General features: G+C 54.1%; 1 protein-coding gene across 5 annotated transcripts in view; it reads right to left on the reverse strand.

Annotated features, from left to right (window-relative positions):
* Positions 1–17,477, reverse strand: part of Kmt2d (lysine (K)-specific methyltransferase 2D) — a gene marked incomplete in the record, with an annotated part of 40,922 nt that overhangs the window by 22,442 nt on the left and 1,003 nt on the right. For 2 of the 5 annotated variants that reach the window (XM_013505678.1, XM_013505675.1), the window contains 26 exon segments: positions 188–298; positions 382–444; positions 615–762; positions 846–976; positions 1,187–1,300; positions 1,389–1,508; positions 1,700–1,921; positions 2,718–2,765; positions 2,862–2,971; positions 3,064–3,228; positions 3,428–3,609; positions 4,705–4,809; positions 6,035–6,145; positions 6,543–6,656; positions 7,240–8,348; positions 8,441–10,030; positions 10,169–10,314; positions 10,518–10,675; positions 10,799–10,913; positions 11,014–11,179; positions 11,515–11,677; positions 11,867–11,976; positions 12,075–12,298; positions 12,449–12,575; positions 12,796–12,881; positions 17,105–17,477. In XM_013505678.1, coding sequence (XP_013361132.1) covers positions 188–298; positions 382–444; positions 615–762; positions 846–976; positions 1,187–1,300; positions 1,389–1,508; positions 1,700–1,921; positions 2,718–2,765; positions 2,862–2,971; positions 3,064–3,228; positions 3,428–3,609; positions 4,705–4,809; positions 6,035–6,145; positions 6,543–6,656; positions 7,240–8,348; positions 8,441–10,030; positions 10,169–10,314; positions 10,518–10,675; positions 10,799–10,913; positions 11,014–11,179; positions 11,515–11,677; positions 11,867–11,976; positions 12,075–12,298; positions 12,449–12,575; positions 12,796–12,881; positions 17,105–17,112 — 5,746 coding nt within the window. 5 annotated transcript variants of the gene reach the window in all.

Raw genomic sequence — 17,477 nt, forward strand, 5'->3', positions numbered from 1 at the left:
AGACGGAGAGGTACAGTGACACCACAGGTCTACAAATGTTCATACCCAGAAAAGGATGCAATGACCGTTCCTTGCTCCTCACCACCAGATTCCCCACTAGAGAAGCTATACTGATCAGTCCCATACATAGGACCCTCAGTTCTTCAAACGGAGGACCCTCATACACGAAGATCTTTGTAAGTCTCACCTTCTGTGGGAATCCTGTCTAAGTCAGAGCTAAGCATCCCTTCACCTGGGGTGCCTGGCTTCTCAGGGTCACTGGGCACTGGGGATGCCTTTACACCCCCATCCTCAGGACCTGCAATTGCCAGGAGAAACCCATCAGCACTCAGGGCCAGAGCAGACGGAAAGATGCAAAGCCAAAACAGGACACACCCTCACCTGGTGTATCCGCCATGCCCTCCAGGCCATGGGATTCTTCATCTGCAACATCTGGGCCATCATCTACAAGCAACAGTCCACATTCCAGTCAGAGAGAGCCTATACCTGACGCCCAGCAGATCCCCAGTGCCACAGATTGGGGCCCACGGCCCACACTTAATACCTGGAGATCATTGCCTCCACACCAGACACCCCTGCCAGCTTTTAAGCAAGAGCAGCCGGACATCACTAACCTTTCTGCGAGGCGGGGAGCTCCTTCCTTTCCGAGCCTCCATCTCCCCGGGCTTTTGGTGCTCCTAGTCCAAAGTTTGGCCGGCCCATCCCAACTGCAAAAAGGGCCTTCCGGCTCAGGTCTAGCAGCTCCTTCCCAAAGAAGGCTTCCTGAGGAAGGAGTCAGGAGAAACAGCTTCTTGATGCCCTGTCAGTACAGACACTCTCCTCACTTCTCAGAGTCTGAGACCCACCTGCAGGTAAGCAGGGAACATGTCTTCTAGTTTGCTCTTCTTGCGCCCTCGCCGCTGTTGCTTCTTCTTCTCATCCCCATCCAGGAGGCCCTGTTCCGTGCAGCCCTCTGCAGGCAGATCAGCAGGCATCACTGTGGACAGAACAGCATGGGGACCTAAGGGTCTCTGGAGTGCTGGGCACGCTGCACCCAACGCCACTAGGAAACTCTTCCTGCTACTCTCCCACAAGCAGCAGGGGCTGCCACCGCCCGGCCCTCGCAGTGAGCCCCGCCCAGTCCACCCTGGCACTGCTGTGGGCGCAGCGGTCCCCACCTTCTCCCAGGCCCCATGAGTGCCCTCACCCGTCTCACCCTCGTCGGGCTGCCCATCCCCACTCAACACCTCCGCCTGTGCAGCAGGCCCCTTTTTCACACGTGCATGGGATTTCCGCTGTCGCACCATGAAACCACCAATACCTACGAGGAGGTGGAGCTGAGGATGAGAAGCCACCAGGCCCTGGCGAGCTGCCCCCTCACCGCCCAGCTCCCCGCGCCAGGGCCTCACCGGGCCGATACGGCTTGCGCTTGCGTTTTTTGCTTTCTTCAGTCTCTTCTTTGCCAGGTTCCACGTCGGGGCTGGCAGGGCCCTCCAATTTAATTTCACACTCCATGTGCTCCACTCCACCTGCATGTGGTGGCACAGGAGAACCCGGTGTGGGCACCCTTGTCAGCCTGCTGTGCAAAGGGCTTAGCACCTTGCCTTATGGCCACCTGGACAAGACCAGGTGACTGACAGGAGCAATCAGCCCCCAGTCAGGTCCCAGTCCCACAGGTGCCTGCTACTACCTTCCCTCTCCCGAGGCTCCCCAGCCCAACCTTCTCCCTTGAGCAGCTCATCAGTGTCCAGGTCCCCATCCTTTTTGTCATCAGGGCCAAGGGTGTCTGAGGGCTCAGAACCCTCCAATCCTGCCTCGCCGGGGAGGCCCAGCCGTCCCCGCCGCTGGCGCCGCTTATGCAGGGGTGACATGGTCAGGTTACGCAGCACAGCCATGCCAGCTTCTGTCAGCCACACGTCCTCAAAGCGAAAGTACTGGGGCTCTGGAAAAGGGAGAAGACCGTGTGATCCTGGGTAGAGGCCTCAGGGAAACCACAAGTCCAAGTTTCAACCTATTTCCCCAGATGAGACAAAAGCAGTCACAGACGAAGTCCAGGCTGGGGTCTGAGGGCTGAGGAAAACAGGCCATCAAGGGATGCAGACCTGAGTTCTTCCTCAGCAGCCCAGGGGATTCAAAGAGGGAATGGCTGGGACAGAAGCCTGGCTGTGCTTAGGATTACTCCCACGTTCACCAAACAGACTCTTTCAGGTGCATGGAGGGCCCCTACTGCTCACTGGCAACACACAGTGCCCAGATGCCCGGAGTCCAAACATCGCAACAGAGGAGACGACCCCAGTCAATTTCACTGAGAAGAAAGAGTTGTGCTCTCTGGGCATCTGGCAGTAAAGACGCAATGCTGACTCATGAAAGGCACAGTGTCTAGGAAACTGGAGACCTTGGATCTAGTCATAACTTTGTCACTAACTTACTAGGTGACCTTGGGCAGGCCATTCAACCTCCCTGGGTCTTAGTTTCCTCCTCTTAAAATTAAGAGATGAGCTGGGCACGGTGGCGCATGCCTGTAATCCCAGCACTCGGGAGGCTGAGGCAGGAGGATTGTTGCAAGTTCGAGACCAGCCTGGGCTACACAGTGAGCTCAAGGCCAGCCTGAACTGCACAGTGAGACCCTGTCTCAAAAAGACCAAAAAAAAAAAAAGAGATGAAGAGAGGGGTTGGAGGTAGACTAGACAATATATAAGTCTTATCTAGCTCTGGGATTCAAAATTCCAGTGACTCACCTGGTTCTTTCACCTTCATAGGCACCAATTCTGGAGGGGCAACTGGTGCTGCAGAGAGGACAAGCCAGGAGGACTTAGGGCACATCCAAAAGCAAGGCACACTCACCGTGCCCCCTCCTTGTCCTCCCAGCACCCTGTACTCACCCACAGGCTTTACCACGTAGGGCTGGCAGGAAACACAGTCAAAGCCCTCATCAGCTGCCTGCTCCACATCATCCTCCGTGAAGAGGCTCTCACAGCCAGCGTGCATCCACCTGGGACAGTGAAGACGGGGCACGAGCACGCAGGCAATGCCAGGCTGCAGGCAGGGAAGCACAGCCAGCGTACGCGGAAGGGATGTTCTCACCTCTCACAGTGGCGGCACTGGATCAGCAGGTCTTCTTCCACATATGGAGCATGACAGATAGGACAGGTCACCAGGCTAGCACAGGGCCCGCAGTGGGTGTAACTATTCTGCCACTCACAGTGGAAGCCAGGGGAGGCAGCCCCACACTGCATACAAGACACGCACCTGGGTAGACGCAAAAAGACAAACCCTCAGCACCTAACCTCGCCAAAGCACCCAGAGGGGCCCCCACTGATAAGCAGTCTGGCCTCCCAAATGCCGCCTGTCACACAGGCATTGTCACGTCTACTCTACTCTAACACCTCAGGCCCACATGCCTATCTTCTCAGGCCCCAGACTCCTCCAAAGACCCAGGCCTCCTTACCACTTGCACTTCCAGCCACCCTTGGGCACGGTGAGTAGTGGGGGATCCAGGCAGTATGTGTGGTAGCTAATGTCACAGTCGTCACAGAGCAGCAGACGTGAAGGGTCGGAGGCCTGGCCGCACACCTCACACACGATACACTCCACACAACGCCAGCCTTTCAGCAACATCACTTTGGTGATCTAGTACAACAGATGGGACCCCTCAGGGTGAGGCAAGAGGACTCAAGGATGGGAACCCCAGTGCACAGCCCAGAGCTCCATTCTAGCGCAGAAAAGCTTACACAGAGCACGCTCACTCACAGGTAGCTCTAAACAGGTTCCCAGGAATTTTTGCCAACCAGAGAATAGCCTCACCAGCTGGCTTTGTTTTTTGGGGAGGAGGAAGGTAGGAGGGCAGTAGGGTTTTTTTGAGACAGGGTCTCACTATGTAGTTCAGACTGGCCTTGAACACAGTTTGTAGCCAAGACTGGCCTTGAACCGCAGCAATCCTTTTGCCTCAGCCTCCCAAGTGCTAGAAGCACAGGTGTGCACCACCACATCCAGCACCACTGCCTTTATACGAAAGTGAAATAGCAACTGTTCACTAGCCAAGCCCCAAAGAAGGCTGCGGACAGAATTCGGTCCTACTGCCCCCAGTTTTTCTTGAACATTTAGAACCCATTTGATGCAAGCTACAAAGTTAGCAGTTTGCAGTTAGGGTTAAATTACAAGTTAGTATTATTAAAAACCATAATTATGCTTAGGTGAAAAATGGTGTATTCTCTTTGTGGGTATGTACCGATGGTTTCATGTTCTATTTCCATACTATATCAAGTTTTCTACTGATAAAGTTGTCACCATTTATTTGATGAATCGAATTACACCAGCAAGTTTTGTTCTCCCACAAAGACTGCCATGTTCCAAAGTACTTTTCCTCAAGGTGAGTTTGACAACTACTGCTGACTGATGAACAACTCCCAGGAGCAGTTGCCACTTCTAAGAGCTAGTGTGACCAGGACAGGGACATAGGGTAAGAAACAACTAGAGGATGGGCAAGGGCAGGAAAAAAAAAGGCAAAACAAAAAACACACACATACAAAAGGAAAAAAAAAAAGAACCAGGCATGATGGTGCACGCCTGTAATCCCAGCACTCGGAAGGCTAAGGCAGGAGGATCGCTTCAAGTTTGAGGCCAGCCTGAACCACATACTGAGACCCTGTCTCAAAAAAAAAAAAAAAAAAAAAAAAACAAATTGACCCTGTTCCCCATCCCACATCTCTGCAGCCCTGAACTTACCTTGCTGTTGACACAGTAAGGGTGATAGCATTGAGAGCACTGTGAACAAGCCAGGAGGTGGCCCTCTGCTCCCCGGCCAAAGCTGCCACATACCACACACATGTCCTGGGGAAACAGAAACTTCCATGTCCAGCCACGTCTCTTCACTTTCCCCAGTCCCAGCCAACTACTACAACAGGAATCTGCGACAAGCGGGCCAGGAAGTCAGAAGCCCATCCCACAGCATGAAGACATTTAAAATGGTCAGGAGTTTTGTGTCCTCCTCTCTAGAGGTTACATAATGACACATGAGTTTCTGTTCACTTCAAAAAATATTTGTTGTGCAGTTAATTTGTATCCAGTAAAGGAAATAACCTTATTTAAAAAAAAAAAAAAGATTTGTAAAAGGCCTGTACAGAACACAGGACCCTGCTCCTTCTATCCAACCCACTGGAAATGGGCTTCCCTAGCAAGTAACTTGCTCACCCAGCAGGTAACTTGAATTTGTCTGACATATGTATAGACAAGAAATTACAGGAAGATAAGATGGGTAAAGAACGGCTAAAGCCAGGCATGGTGGCACATGCCTGTAATCCCCAGCACTTGGGAGGCTGAGGCAGGAGGATCACCACAAGTTCGAGGACAGCCTGAACTACGTATCAAGACCCTGTCTCAAGAGAACTGGAGAAGAAAAAAATGGTTGAATGAGAGTCACATATATGACCAAATCCTTTTGGCTTCCCGATTATTCAGGTTGGAAGCCAGGTGTGCTGGCACATGCCTGTAATCCCAGCACTCAGAGGCTGATGCAGGACGATTGTTGCAAGTTCAAGAACAGCCTGGGCTACAAAGTGAGCTCAAGGCCAGCCTGAAGTGCATAGTGAGATCCTATCTGAAAACACAAAAAAAATCCAATTTTTCAGGTGAGAACATACCAGAGCTCTTTAGATTATAAGCTTCAATAGGGCAATGATTTTTTTTGACAGGATTGAACCCAGGCCTCTACACTGAGCTATATCCCCGGCCCTCTTTTATATCTCCATTGTATTTTCATTTTGAGATAAGTTTTGCTAAGTGACAAAGTCGCCTGAGCTGGGCTTAAACTTCAGACCCTCCTACCTGAGCCTCTCAGATGCTTGGGATTACAGGCATGCACACCACACCCGCCGGCAAAGACCATCTCCACCTTTCTCACTGCTTTAAGGACTGACTCAACTTAGTGCCCCCGTCCTCATTCGCTCAGTACGTCTAGTTGGTCCTTGGTTTTCCTCATTAGCCTGACCAAATTACACACATACAATGCTCAGTATGCCTCTCAGAGCTGAGGATGGGATCACCCCACGTACGGTACCTGCATTAGAACGAATTTGTCTGTGTTGGAAAAGAGAACCACAGTATTCTGCATGGTGTCGTCGTCTTCCTCCTCCTCCTCCTTACTGGGAGAGCTATCAATATCAGCCACCTTAGAAACAGAGAGTTGTGGAAAGTGAGAAAGGTGAGTATGCCTCAGCTAACCTGCTGTTTCCTCTTTGGTGCAGGAGAAGGAGGTATGAACCCCTGGCTGAGATAAAGGCCAGACCCCAGGAATAAGAAGAACACCCCAACTTCAAACTAGGTCTCAGTTCAATCACAGCGATGTCAGAGAAGGCTGGAGGCCAAGCAGACAGCAGCCTAAATTTAGCCAGATGGGCCCTAGGCCAGTGGTGGTGAACCTATGGCACACGGGCCACAGCAGAAAGCTCTGAAAGGTTGGACATCTCTGCCCTGAGCTAGCAAGCATGCAGCCAAATGGCAGAGTGTAAAGGGTGTTCAAAGGTGCCAGGTAAAGCATTCTAGGGGAATAAGAGGCCTCTCCTTACTACCAGAGTCTCAATGGAAGAAGTGGTGGATTTTAGCCTGGCCCGTCCCCTCCCACGTCCTCCATGTGCTCCTCCTCGAGGCCGACGTCTTCCTGGGAAACTACTGCTGCGACCCTGGGGGAGGGAAGAGAAGGATCACAAAAGCAAGTCAAGGGGCTGGGGATTTAGCTTGGTGGCACAGCGCCTGCCTGGCAAGCGCAAGGTCGTGAGGTCAATTCCCGGTACCCGAAGAAAAAACAAACAAACAAAACAAAACAAACAAACAAAAGCAAGTCAAGGTCTGGTGTGTTGGGTCCTCAGGCTTGGAGGGAAAAGAAGAGATAGACAGAGTATGACAGATCATAAAGCCCAAGAGTCCCACTCAGGGCAGGGAAAAAGCCACGCCTCCAAATACCAACAAGCAGGGCGTTCACACCCAGACCTATTTTCTTCTTCCAAGAAGAAAGAAAGGTCTACGTGATACAAGGAGAAAAAATAGTGACTTTGGAAGAGACCCAAGTGTCTGGTCCCACTTCAGAGTGACCAAGAACTGGGTAAACCCTTTGCCCCCTCTATCAGTATTCTCCTTAGTAACATGAAAAGTTGGACCAGAGGATCTCTGCAAGTGTGGGACTCAGTAAAGCAAGTGTGAAGGTATCACAACTTAGTTCTCACAGTCACAAACCCTGACCCCATCCAGGACTAGACAGCTCCTCACCTGTTTGATTCGGGAACGGGCTGGGGAGCTGCGCCGCCGCCCCTTGTCCCCCTCAGCTTTGCCTCCACTGACAGCTGTCCCAGCGTCACATAGTAGTGAGTCATCAGTCTCTGGCAGGGAGTCGGTACAGAGCCGCAGGGAGCCCTCATCTCGGACTGGACTAACATCTGTAGATACCCCCAACTCCATGGACAGAGAGCCACCCCCCTCAGGGTCAGGAGAGCCCAGTAGAGGCTCTGAACCAGGAAAACTGGCACTGGCATCGCCCTGGCTCAGATTAGAGATCTCATTTACAATGTCAGATTTGATGAGAGCGGGTGGTATGGGGGCCACTGGTGCACGGGGCTCCTCCTGCTCTTCACAGGGTGAGCCCTGCTCTGTCTGCTTGCATTCTGGGCCATAGACCTCCATAGGGGTCACGGGGGCCAGCTCCTCTGGGTCAAGGAGCACAGGGGAACCTTTAAATTCACTAGCCAAACTGCCAGGGGTTTGTCCAGCCTCTGGCTGTGAACCAGGAGCATCAGTTCCATCAAGAGGAGCTATGTCTTCCCCCAAGCCAGAGAAGTCATCCAGGGCTGGGGCAGGGCTAGGGGCAGGGCAGGACAGATCCCCCATGGGGGAGGGGAGAGGGCTGGTGGCACTGGGTTCCAAGGCTGGGCATTCGGGTTCTGGGCCTTTCTCAGTCTCCATCTCATGTGACTCAGCCTCTTCTGAGACCTCCACTGCCTTCCCCATGGGACTCAACGTGAAGGGTACAGACAGCGGCAGAGCAGGAGGGGAGCAGTGGGAAGGAGAGGGGCTTGGGGGAGGCGAGGAACGCTGGGGGAGCGGAGAACACTGTGGCGGGAGGGGCTCCATCAGGATGGGAGAAGCAGGTCCCACTGGGGAACCTGGCGATGGGGGAAGGATCATTGGGGGCACAGGTTCGGGGTCAGTGCAGTTAGCTTCCGGAGGAGGGCTGATGGGTGTCTCTAGGATGGGGGCAGCCAATGGTGACTCAGGGTCACTGTCCCCTTTGGCACCGAAGGGGTACTCTAACTCCCCCAAAGGAGACAGAGGCGGTGGGGCCGCAGCTGGGACAATGGGTGAGAGTGGAGGAGGAAGAGGATCTGGGGGGAGAGAAAAAAAAGGGCTCTTAGATTAGATGTACCAGAAAAGGTTAAGATCGTCCCGAGGAGAGAAGGCACCAATATCCCCTTACCTGGTGGCACCAGCTGAGGTGACAAGGACGGCTCTCCTGGTGGGGACAAGGGTAGCTCCTCAGGCAGAGGGGACAGAGGTGCTTCCCCAGGCTCAGACAGGGCCGGCTCTCCAAGCAAAGGGGAAAAGGGCGGCTTCTCAGGTTGGGGAAACAAGGACAACTCCTCAGGTGGGGGGCACTGGCCTGGCACCTCGGGAGGCTCTTCAGGCTGAGGGGCCCCACACGGTAACTCAGGCTTGGGGGATAGGCATGGCTCCTCAGGTGTGGGGGACAAGTGGGGCTCCTGAGGCTGAAGGGACAGGCGTAATTCCTCAGGCTGAGGGGACAAATGCGGTTCCTCAGGCTGCAGGGACAAGTGTGGTTCCTCAGGCACAGGGGACAGGTGTAGCTCCTCAGGCTGAGAGGACAGACTTGGTTCCTCATGCTCAGAGGACAGGCATGGTTCCTCAGGCTGCGCAGACAGATGCAGCTCCTCAGGCTGGGTGCAATGTAGGGGTTCCTCAGGCTGAGGGCAGAATTGAGGTTCCTCAGGCTGCGGGGACAGGTAGGGCTCCTCAGGCTTGGGGGACAAATGTGGCTCCTCAGGCTGGGGGCAGAGTCTCAGCTCTTCAGGCAGTGGTGACAGGGGTGACTCCTCCAGCGGTAGGGACATGAGTGAGTCCTCTGGCGGTGGCGAAGCAGGCGAGTCTTCAGATGGTAGGGATGTGGGCGAGTCCTCAGGCGGGGGAGATAGGCGTGAAGCTTCCGGTGGAGGTGATGTGGGAGACTCCTCAGGGGGTGGGGACAGGGGAGACTCCTCTGGTGGTGGAGACAGGTGTGACACCTCAGGCAGGGGGGACAGGCGTGACACTTCAGGTGGGGGGGACATAGGCGAGTCTTCAGGCGGTGGGGACATGGGTGAGTCCTCAGGGGGTGGGGACAGGCGTGATGCCTCCGGAGGTGGGGACAGGGGAGACTCCTCAGGTGGAGGGGACAGAGGAGACTCTTCAAATGGTGGGAACAGACGAGATGCCTCAGGTGGTGGAGACATGGGCGACTCTTCAGGTGGAGGGGACATAGGTGACTCCTCAGGTGGTGGAGATATGCGAGATGCTTCCGGGGGTGGGGAAGTGGGCAGTTCCTCAGGTGGAGGAGACAGGGGAGACTCCTCAAATGATGGAGACAGGGGTGACGCTTCTGGCGGTGGGGACAGAGGTGTCTCAAGTGCAGGCGATGTAGGCGACTCTTCTGGTGGTGAGAAGGGCAACTCCTCCAGTGGAGATGATGATGATTCAGGTGGGGGAGACAGAGGAGACTCCTCGGGCGGTGGAGAGAGGGGTGACTCTTCAGGCAGCAAGGACAAGCGTGACGCCTCAGGTGGTGGGGATGCAGGTGACTCTTCAGGTGGCGGGGACAGGCGTGAGGCCTCAGGTGGTGGGGATGCAGGTGACTCTTCAGGTGGCGGGGACAGGCGTGAGGCCTCAGGTGGCGGGGACGTGGGTGATTCTTCAGGTGGTGGGGACAGGGGCGACTCCTCAGGTAGGGGTAGCAGTGGCATCTCCTCATTTAGTGGGGCCTCCGACTGAGGCTCAGGTTGGGCCCCTGCTCTCCCTGCAGACACAACACACTACACTTCTACCTAGCTCAGATCTGCTCCACAGAAAAGCGCAGGTCTGAGGCAAAACAAAGCTGTCTCTTGCCAGAGAATAAAAAGGGGATTAATTTCAGGGACCCTCAAACCCTACTCACCTAGTGGTTTGGCTTCACATTGCAGGGGCCCCGGTTCCTTGGGTTGCATAGAGGTCACGTGCCCACCCTTTGGCTGCCCTTGGCATGCAACGTACAGAGCATCGGGCCCATCAGTGGGGATACCGCCAGGCTCTGGGGGTGAAAATCTGCAGAGGGTACAGGGGAGCAAGCACTGTGGCTCTCACCAGTTAACAACAACTAGAGAGCCAGCTGGGGCAAGCCACAGACACTGCAGATCGTTCTGCCCACCTTAGAGCTCTCCTCTAGAAGTCCATGCGTTATAAGACGGCCCCTGCCAGTCTCAGTCCTTCTGACCCCTCTTCCTACCTCAACCAGTCACACCACTTACTTGCCATAGACAGAGGGATGCTGCTCAGCAACAGAACCAGAGAGCTGGCCTTCCTGGGCTTTGTGGCAGCGGTGACAAAGCGAGTAGTTCTCAAACCACTCAGAGTTGGGATTCAGCTCTGATGAACCTGCCCCACAGGCCCGGCATACCCGGCAGGCCTAGCAGAAAGGAGTGGGCAAAACAGGCACTGATCAGGCCAACAGAGCCTGGAGCAGAGCAGAGGACTGGTCAGTGCAAGGAAACTCAGGGCTCGGTGAGAGGCAGACTCAGAAGACACTCACTTTACACTTCCAAGAGTGAGCAGGCAGTTCCTCCATGGGTGGCTTTAAGCAGAAGGTATGGTACCCTTTGTCACACGTCTCACAGACCAGCATCTTGGAGTCATTCCCAGGTTTCCTGCAGGACATGCAGTATAGTACAGGGTCCTCCCACCCCACCTCATTTTCAACCCTAACCTGTACTTCAACCGGCCTCCCTCCTACCCTTTCACTCTTACCTGCAGGCTTGGCACACTTTGCATTCAGGGCACTGCCAACCAGCACGTTTGCGGGCAGTCAGAGCAGTGTCCAAGCAGGCCCCATGATAGTGATGCCCACAGCTGGTACAGAAGAACAAGTCACACAACTCCCCAGGCCCCTCACATACTGCACAGCGAGCCTCCTCTGCAGCGGGAAGGGACAGACAGCACCGATCAGCCACAGATTTCTGGCTAGGGACAGTACCACACATGCAACAGGTATTCCACAAGCACAGAATGAGTGAATAACAAATAGTTAGTGAGTGTCTCTCCGATATATGCCAGGTACTACTCTAGGCACCACACACCCCATGGACAAGGAGACAGGCAAAGCCCTGCACTCACAAAGCTCACATCTAATTTAGTGGGGCGGAATGACAGGGTACAACCACAGATTTTGAAGAGTGCTCTGCAGAGAACCAGACTCCGAGGCACACTTGGCCCCGCATCTGCCCTGTGCCCAAGGGCGGGACTCCGCACCCAGATGTGCAGCTCCCGCGCCGTGCTCCGGGCACAGCAGCCGCAGGGTTTGCATGGACAAGAAGGAGCCGCTGGCAGTCGCGCAGGGGAAATGGTAAAGCCGTGGACATCCGGGTGAGCGGCAAGGGATGGAGGCACCGAGCCTGGCGCAGTGGGAGCAGCGCTGCCAAGGGTGGAGACAAAGCCTCAGTGCCAGCCAGCTCTCCCCAGAGAAGCAGCTTGGCATCAGTTCTGCCCCGTATGCCCACCGTCCCTCTCGTCCTACCCTGGCTCTCAGGAGCCCCTCGGCCCTGCCCACCTTGGCAAGCCCAACTCTGCCTTCACCTACCGAACCCCTCAGCCTTAGCCTTACCTGTGAGATCCCTGAGAAGATGGCCTTGTCCACACCACATAGCTCCGGGCCCTCCTGGCCCCACACACCTGCTGACCACGCAGCACACCAGTGATGTGCCCAGCAGGACCCTTTATGGGTGGGAAAAGGTAAACAGAGAGCAGAGTTAACAAGGTGACACCCAGCTCAGGATGACCCAGCCCCTTCCTCCCTACTTCCTCTCACTTACCTCCAGGTTCTCCTAGGTGGGAGGGTGTAAGGCCCTCAGGGAAACCAATCTGTGATAGGTCCTCACTGGGCAGCACTGCCTTACTGAGTCCTGCGTTCCCGCCAGGGGCCACCGCTGGAGACTGGGGCCAATCAAATGGCAACTCGAAGCGCCGCAGTTCCCGCTGCCCATGCAGACTGGGCTCCCCACAGTTGCAGAGAGCACAACGCCGCATTGGACCCCCACTGTGGACACACAAGTATCAGCGCTGTGCCAGAGCCCTACCAGCCCCATGAGTTGGCATACCCACACTTCTACATCCTCTTCCTTGAAGCCCTAGATTCAAATCAAATCCTTATGTGCCCGTATGTCCCCATTTCTTCCAAATGAGTTACCTGCAGTCACGGGGAGGCTCCTGAAGCCTGGGACTCCCAGAACTGGGGTCAGAGACCTCCCCGACATGTGAATTGGGAAGGTCTGGCTCAGTAGCACCTGGATCCTCAGAGGCCGAAGGTCCATCGGCTGAATGAACAGACAGAACAGCATGTGTCAGCCTGATTTAATACTAAGTCCACGTACCAGACCTATGAGATTACCCAAAACCCTTTGTCTCAAAAAAGGAAATTCTTCACTTACCTATCTATTACAGACTTAGCACACGTCCTTGTGCCAGGACCAGAAATATAAGGTTGCCCATGAAGAGCCAAAAGCCATTAGCAAACACAGAATTTGTCCTACTTACCTGCTGGTTCTGAATCTTTATCCTCACCAGGCTGCTTCTGACTGTCCATCCCTCTCTCCAACTGGGCAGGGCCCTCTTGGGGAGACCTGTTGGTACCAAGAGAAATCTGTATGTCCAATATGTCTCCCCAATAATCTCTTTTCCCAGAACCCTAGAAGGAAGTCAGCCAAGGGCATCAGAGCCTACAGACATCAGAGACAAACCTTACCTACAAAATCCCATACTAATGGCCAAGGAAGTTATTCCTACTCCTTATCCTACTGCCTAGTTCCTCCCCAAATAAACATATATCCTCTTCTCCCTCTCTGGATTCTCAGGGGATCCACTTCACTCCCCACTTCCACCCTCTGTAACAGTTCCTAGGGCAATATTAGCCAACTAAGAAGTACATCTACTTTACATCTAATATCACCCTTTGCCTCATCTCTGAGGCCCTGGTTTCTGACGTGACCTATGCCCAGGCCTGGATGTTTCCTCAGCTAACATCCTAGAGACCTATCAGTGCCAACCCAGAAATAATCATGACCCAGGAAATCTGAGTCTGGACAAAAATCCCTCTCCCTGAAGCAGAGTCCTACGGTCCTAGGGAAAAGGAAGGGAAAAAAAAAAAAAAAAAAAACCACCACTGGAACTTAAACCTAGCTATGAATGGCTTTCACCAACTCCCACTCATTTCAAGTAAGACATCCCAATCACAACAGAAGAAACCCCAATTTCCACCCAAATGCCCTTATTTAGAACTCAGGCCCACCCCTGCCCAAACTCTAAATCAGCCCTGGTTCTCACTCAGGTTGAAGGCCTCAGGTCATTGCCCTTAGCAACACCAACTGCTCTTCCTTGTCTGAAGTCCCTACCAGTTAACAGAAGTGAGCCTTAAGAGTTACTGAGCATGTGTAGCCAGGCCTGAGGCTAAGCATGCTGGGAGTTGTAGTCTCAGGAAGCACACTGCCACTTGCAGGAGGTCTAAACAGGGCAGGACACAGCAGAGTAGCTTCCTTCCTCTTCCGTCAAACAGGGTTTCCACATACATGGGCGGGGGGAATAACGGTCCCCTGTCCCCCTGCTAAGATATGCCAGCCCGTACCAGAGTCAAATGAAATGCACTAAAAGATATACCTAAAGAAATGTTGAGCCTCATATCCTTGGACATATCTCTCCTGATCTCAAAGGAATATATGCACAGTGCAAAAAACAAAGAGTAAAAAAAAGAGCAAAGAACAAGAGTAATTACAGAAATGAAGAATAGGAAGGAAAACGTAAGAAGAAAAGAAATAAGAATAGGTACCAGCAGCTATTAGTGAGAAAGGTAGACCCTTCACTTAACCAGAGAAAGAAAGTATGTAATGTTTTTAGTACACAGTGATAGAAGGTGATGGCGGGGTGGTAGAAATACCTAAGAAAGAATTATAAATAATAAAAGTTTGAGAAATTTATCCTCACATTTTCCACATGACAAGCGTAACTTTAGTAAGGAAAACCCTGTCCTTTCAAACTGAAAACCAAACAACCCAGCCAACTACTTGGAGCTGAATGACAGGGGAACCCTCGAAGGTGACCAAGATTGGCTAATCAATTCTCTAATTACCAGAGTATCAGTCCTCTTTCCCTGAGGTCACACTTTATTTGCAGATGTCACCAATACCCCTCCTGTATTGTGTCACATGAAAGGTCACTACTTTACTTATCCCTAACACTCAGAATCTCCTAAACAGGGAATGTTAAAGCATCATTTGAGACTTGTCATGACCATTCCCAAGCCATCTCTCTTACCCAACCCTGCCACATAACCACATCTAAAAGGAAAGCAAGGTGGGTCACCTGGCCAGCTCACAGGAAAACTGCTCTAGAACTCTGAGAGGCCCTTAGAAACTACCTAGGAAGCAGAGCTGGAGGTCAGAGCAATAGCCAGAACCCTCTTCTCATTCAGTCACTCAAGGCCTGGCCACAGCCCAGAAGGTCCAAAGTGGCCTCAAAGTTTCCTTAATGTTGCATCTTGCTGTATCTTAACTACTATAAGCCCCTAAAGATCTTCTCTGTTCTCAAAGTTGAGGCCAAAGGAGTCACAAATAGCAAGAAATAAAAAGCAACAGTGATAATACAATGGGTAGGAGGAGAACCGCCTCACACAAGGCCAGAGGGACAAATTCCTCTGCCCTCCCCCAAGCAGAGTCCTCTCCGGCTGGTAAAACTGGTGCTGCCTAAGAGGGTACAGAAAGCACCTTCATCCAGCCTTGGGGAACACAGTATAGCTCCAGCAGCCACCAGTCAAAGCCTCCTTCGTGGGGCCACAGAGGATGAGATTAAGAAGCAAGGGAAGTACCCTCCAAGCTGTACCAGAAATAATCTAGAGGCACCTCCAAGAAGCCTGAACCTCAGCCTCTACTTCCCACTCCTGCAGTGCAGCATCTGCACCCCAATGCTGAGTCCCACTGCTAAGCCCCTGAACAAATCTAAAGAAATAAAGGCAGAAGTTCCCCCTGTCCCATCACCCACAGCCAGACACACATATACACCAGCGGGTTTTTCTGAACTGGGCTAGTGCCTGACCGCGCACTGGGCTAGTCTTCTGATTCGGGGAGTAAAACTGTGCCGACGCCCCTTAGTTCTACACGCGAGAGGCCCAAAACAGCAAGAAAGAAGGCAGGGGCTCATCTCAACCCACTCCCCTCCCTGCCATCATTCCACATCAACCGCTTTTGCTCCCATTTTCCCAGCCAAGGGGGAAATGGAGGCTTGGACAGGTGAGAGGCTAAAGCAGGCCCTTGACTGAACAGCTCTTCAGTGGGATTCAGGACTTCCTGGTTCCCAGCCTGAGAATCAAACCACACCTCTCTCCACCCCCATTCTGGGTCAGTCCTCCAAGGAGGATCCAAACGGCAACACTGCCCTGCAGACCCTCCACCCTATCCTTGGGTGTTCCTAGGGGCAGCCACAGCTGACAAGGTGCAATGCCACCTAAGGGAGTTGTTCAGAGACAGACAACAGGAGGGACCCTCCACAGAAGAGAGGAGCAGAGTACAGCTGACAACTCCTCACTCCACCACCTCTGTGCCACCTCTCACCTCCCAGAAGTCTTTCAAGGGCAAACCCCTCACTTTTCCCTTTCCAAGACCAGACTCAAGGAGATCTAGCGCATGTATGTTGGAGGGGGTGGGGCAGGGGAGCAAAATGCACTAGCCAAATCCCTGCTGGGCAACATGACAGGTGTGAAAGGGGCTGTTCCAGCCCAGGGCCCAGAGGCTGAGGCATGAGACTCATGCTGCACCCCTCCTGCACACACATACACACTCATACACACTCCTTCTCCCCAGTACCGCCTGCCAGGGCTGGAAACACTGGCTGCCAACAGAAAAGAGCTCTGATTAAGTTTTTTCTCCTCCAAAGAGGTACAGGCCACCCTACTCTGCAGGGCTGAGGCAGGATCAGAGAACCAGTTAACACTCCCTTGGCCAGAAAAGGGAGAGAGAGGTCTGGGAGGGGCCTCCAGGACTGGCCATGGGCTCATGGGCGGCCAGCTCTCCACACCAGGCCCAGAGAGCGGGAGACAAAAGCCATTTTTTTGCAGCCCACATTTGCAGGGAACAAATCTCAACGGCCTCCTCTATAATCCCCTGGAGATTATGCCCATCCTGAGAGGAGGGGAGGCAAGGCAGGCTAAGAGCACCAGGCCTCGCCAGGGTCACTGTGCCGGGCAGGGGTAGTTTAAAGTTAACAGCAGGGCCAGAGCTGCCCCCAGCCCCGCCTCCTTCTGGCCCAGCCACCCCCCTCATCACATAGTCAGTATCCACAACCCTCTCCTCTGCACGGAAAAGGCCTGGTGAAGGGTCTAGGATTCCTTGAGTTTCCCAGAGGCTACTCTGAGTCCCTGCCCGGGTAGAAACAACCTGGAAGTCCAACCAGGCAGTGGCACCCTCCCCCTCATCCCAAGCTGTTCTGTCCCGAGGCCCACAGGAACCCTGGGGAAGCAGCAGCACCCCGGGACTGGTGCTGGCATGAGGGCCCGGGTCCTAGTTTAGTCGAACTCCCCTCAACACAAAAATAAACAAGCAGAGAGGCTATCTGGACAGGTTCCCAAACTCCCGTGGTTCCCTGAACCCCGACTCTTTAAAGAGGCACACCCCAAGACACCAGGCCTCGGGTCTGCCCCGGCAACTGGCTCAGCTTCCCTTGACAGAGCCTGCCAAAGGAACCCTCCGCAGCCCTGGCACCCCCTTCTCCAACCTGAAGGCCAGCACTGGCCAAGAGAGTCCGTCTGGCTGGGCCCCCAGTCCAACCCTTTCTGGGCCCTGGCCGGGCGGACTTCACTCACCTCTTCATAGGGCGATCCAGAAATCCTCATCCGAGAACATGGCCAGAGCCCGGGCCGCTCCCCGACCTCCAACCGCCAGAGCGATCACAGCCGCCCCCCGCACGGGGGGGCTGAGGGGGGCCGAGAACGGTAAATCCAGGTCGGAGCGGCCACCCTCCCCCCACGAAAAAAGCAAGGAGCCGAAGGGAGGTTCTCCGCCGCGGGGTCCAGCAGTTTAGGTTTCCATGGGCAGCCCCAGGGCGGCGAATCCCGAGCGGACACAAAGAGAGCACCGGCGGCTTTGATCTTGGGCGAGCAGGCTCCGCATCCGCGTCGCCGGGCGGCCTCCGCGTCCTAGGGCCCGGCCAGCGCCCCGGCCGCCCGCGCCGGGCTC

The sequence above is a fragment of the Chinchilla lanigera genome, unplaced genomic scaffold, assembly GCF_000276665.1.
Source record: "Chinchilla lanigera isolate Chin_1 unplaced genomic scaffold, ChiLan1.0 scaffold00099, whole genome shotgun sequence".
Classification (NCBI taxonomy): Eukaryota; Metazoa; Chordata; class Mammalia; order Rodentia; family Chinchillidae; genus Chinchilla; species Chinchilla lanigera.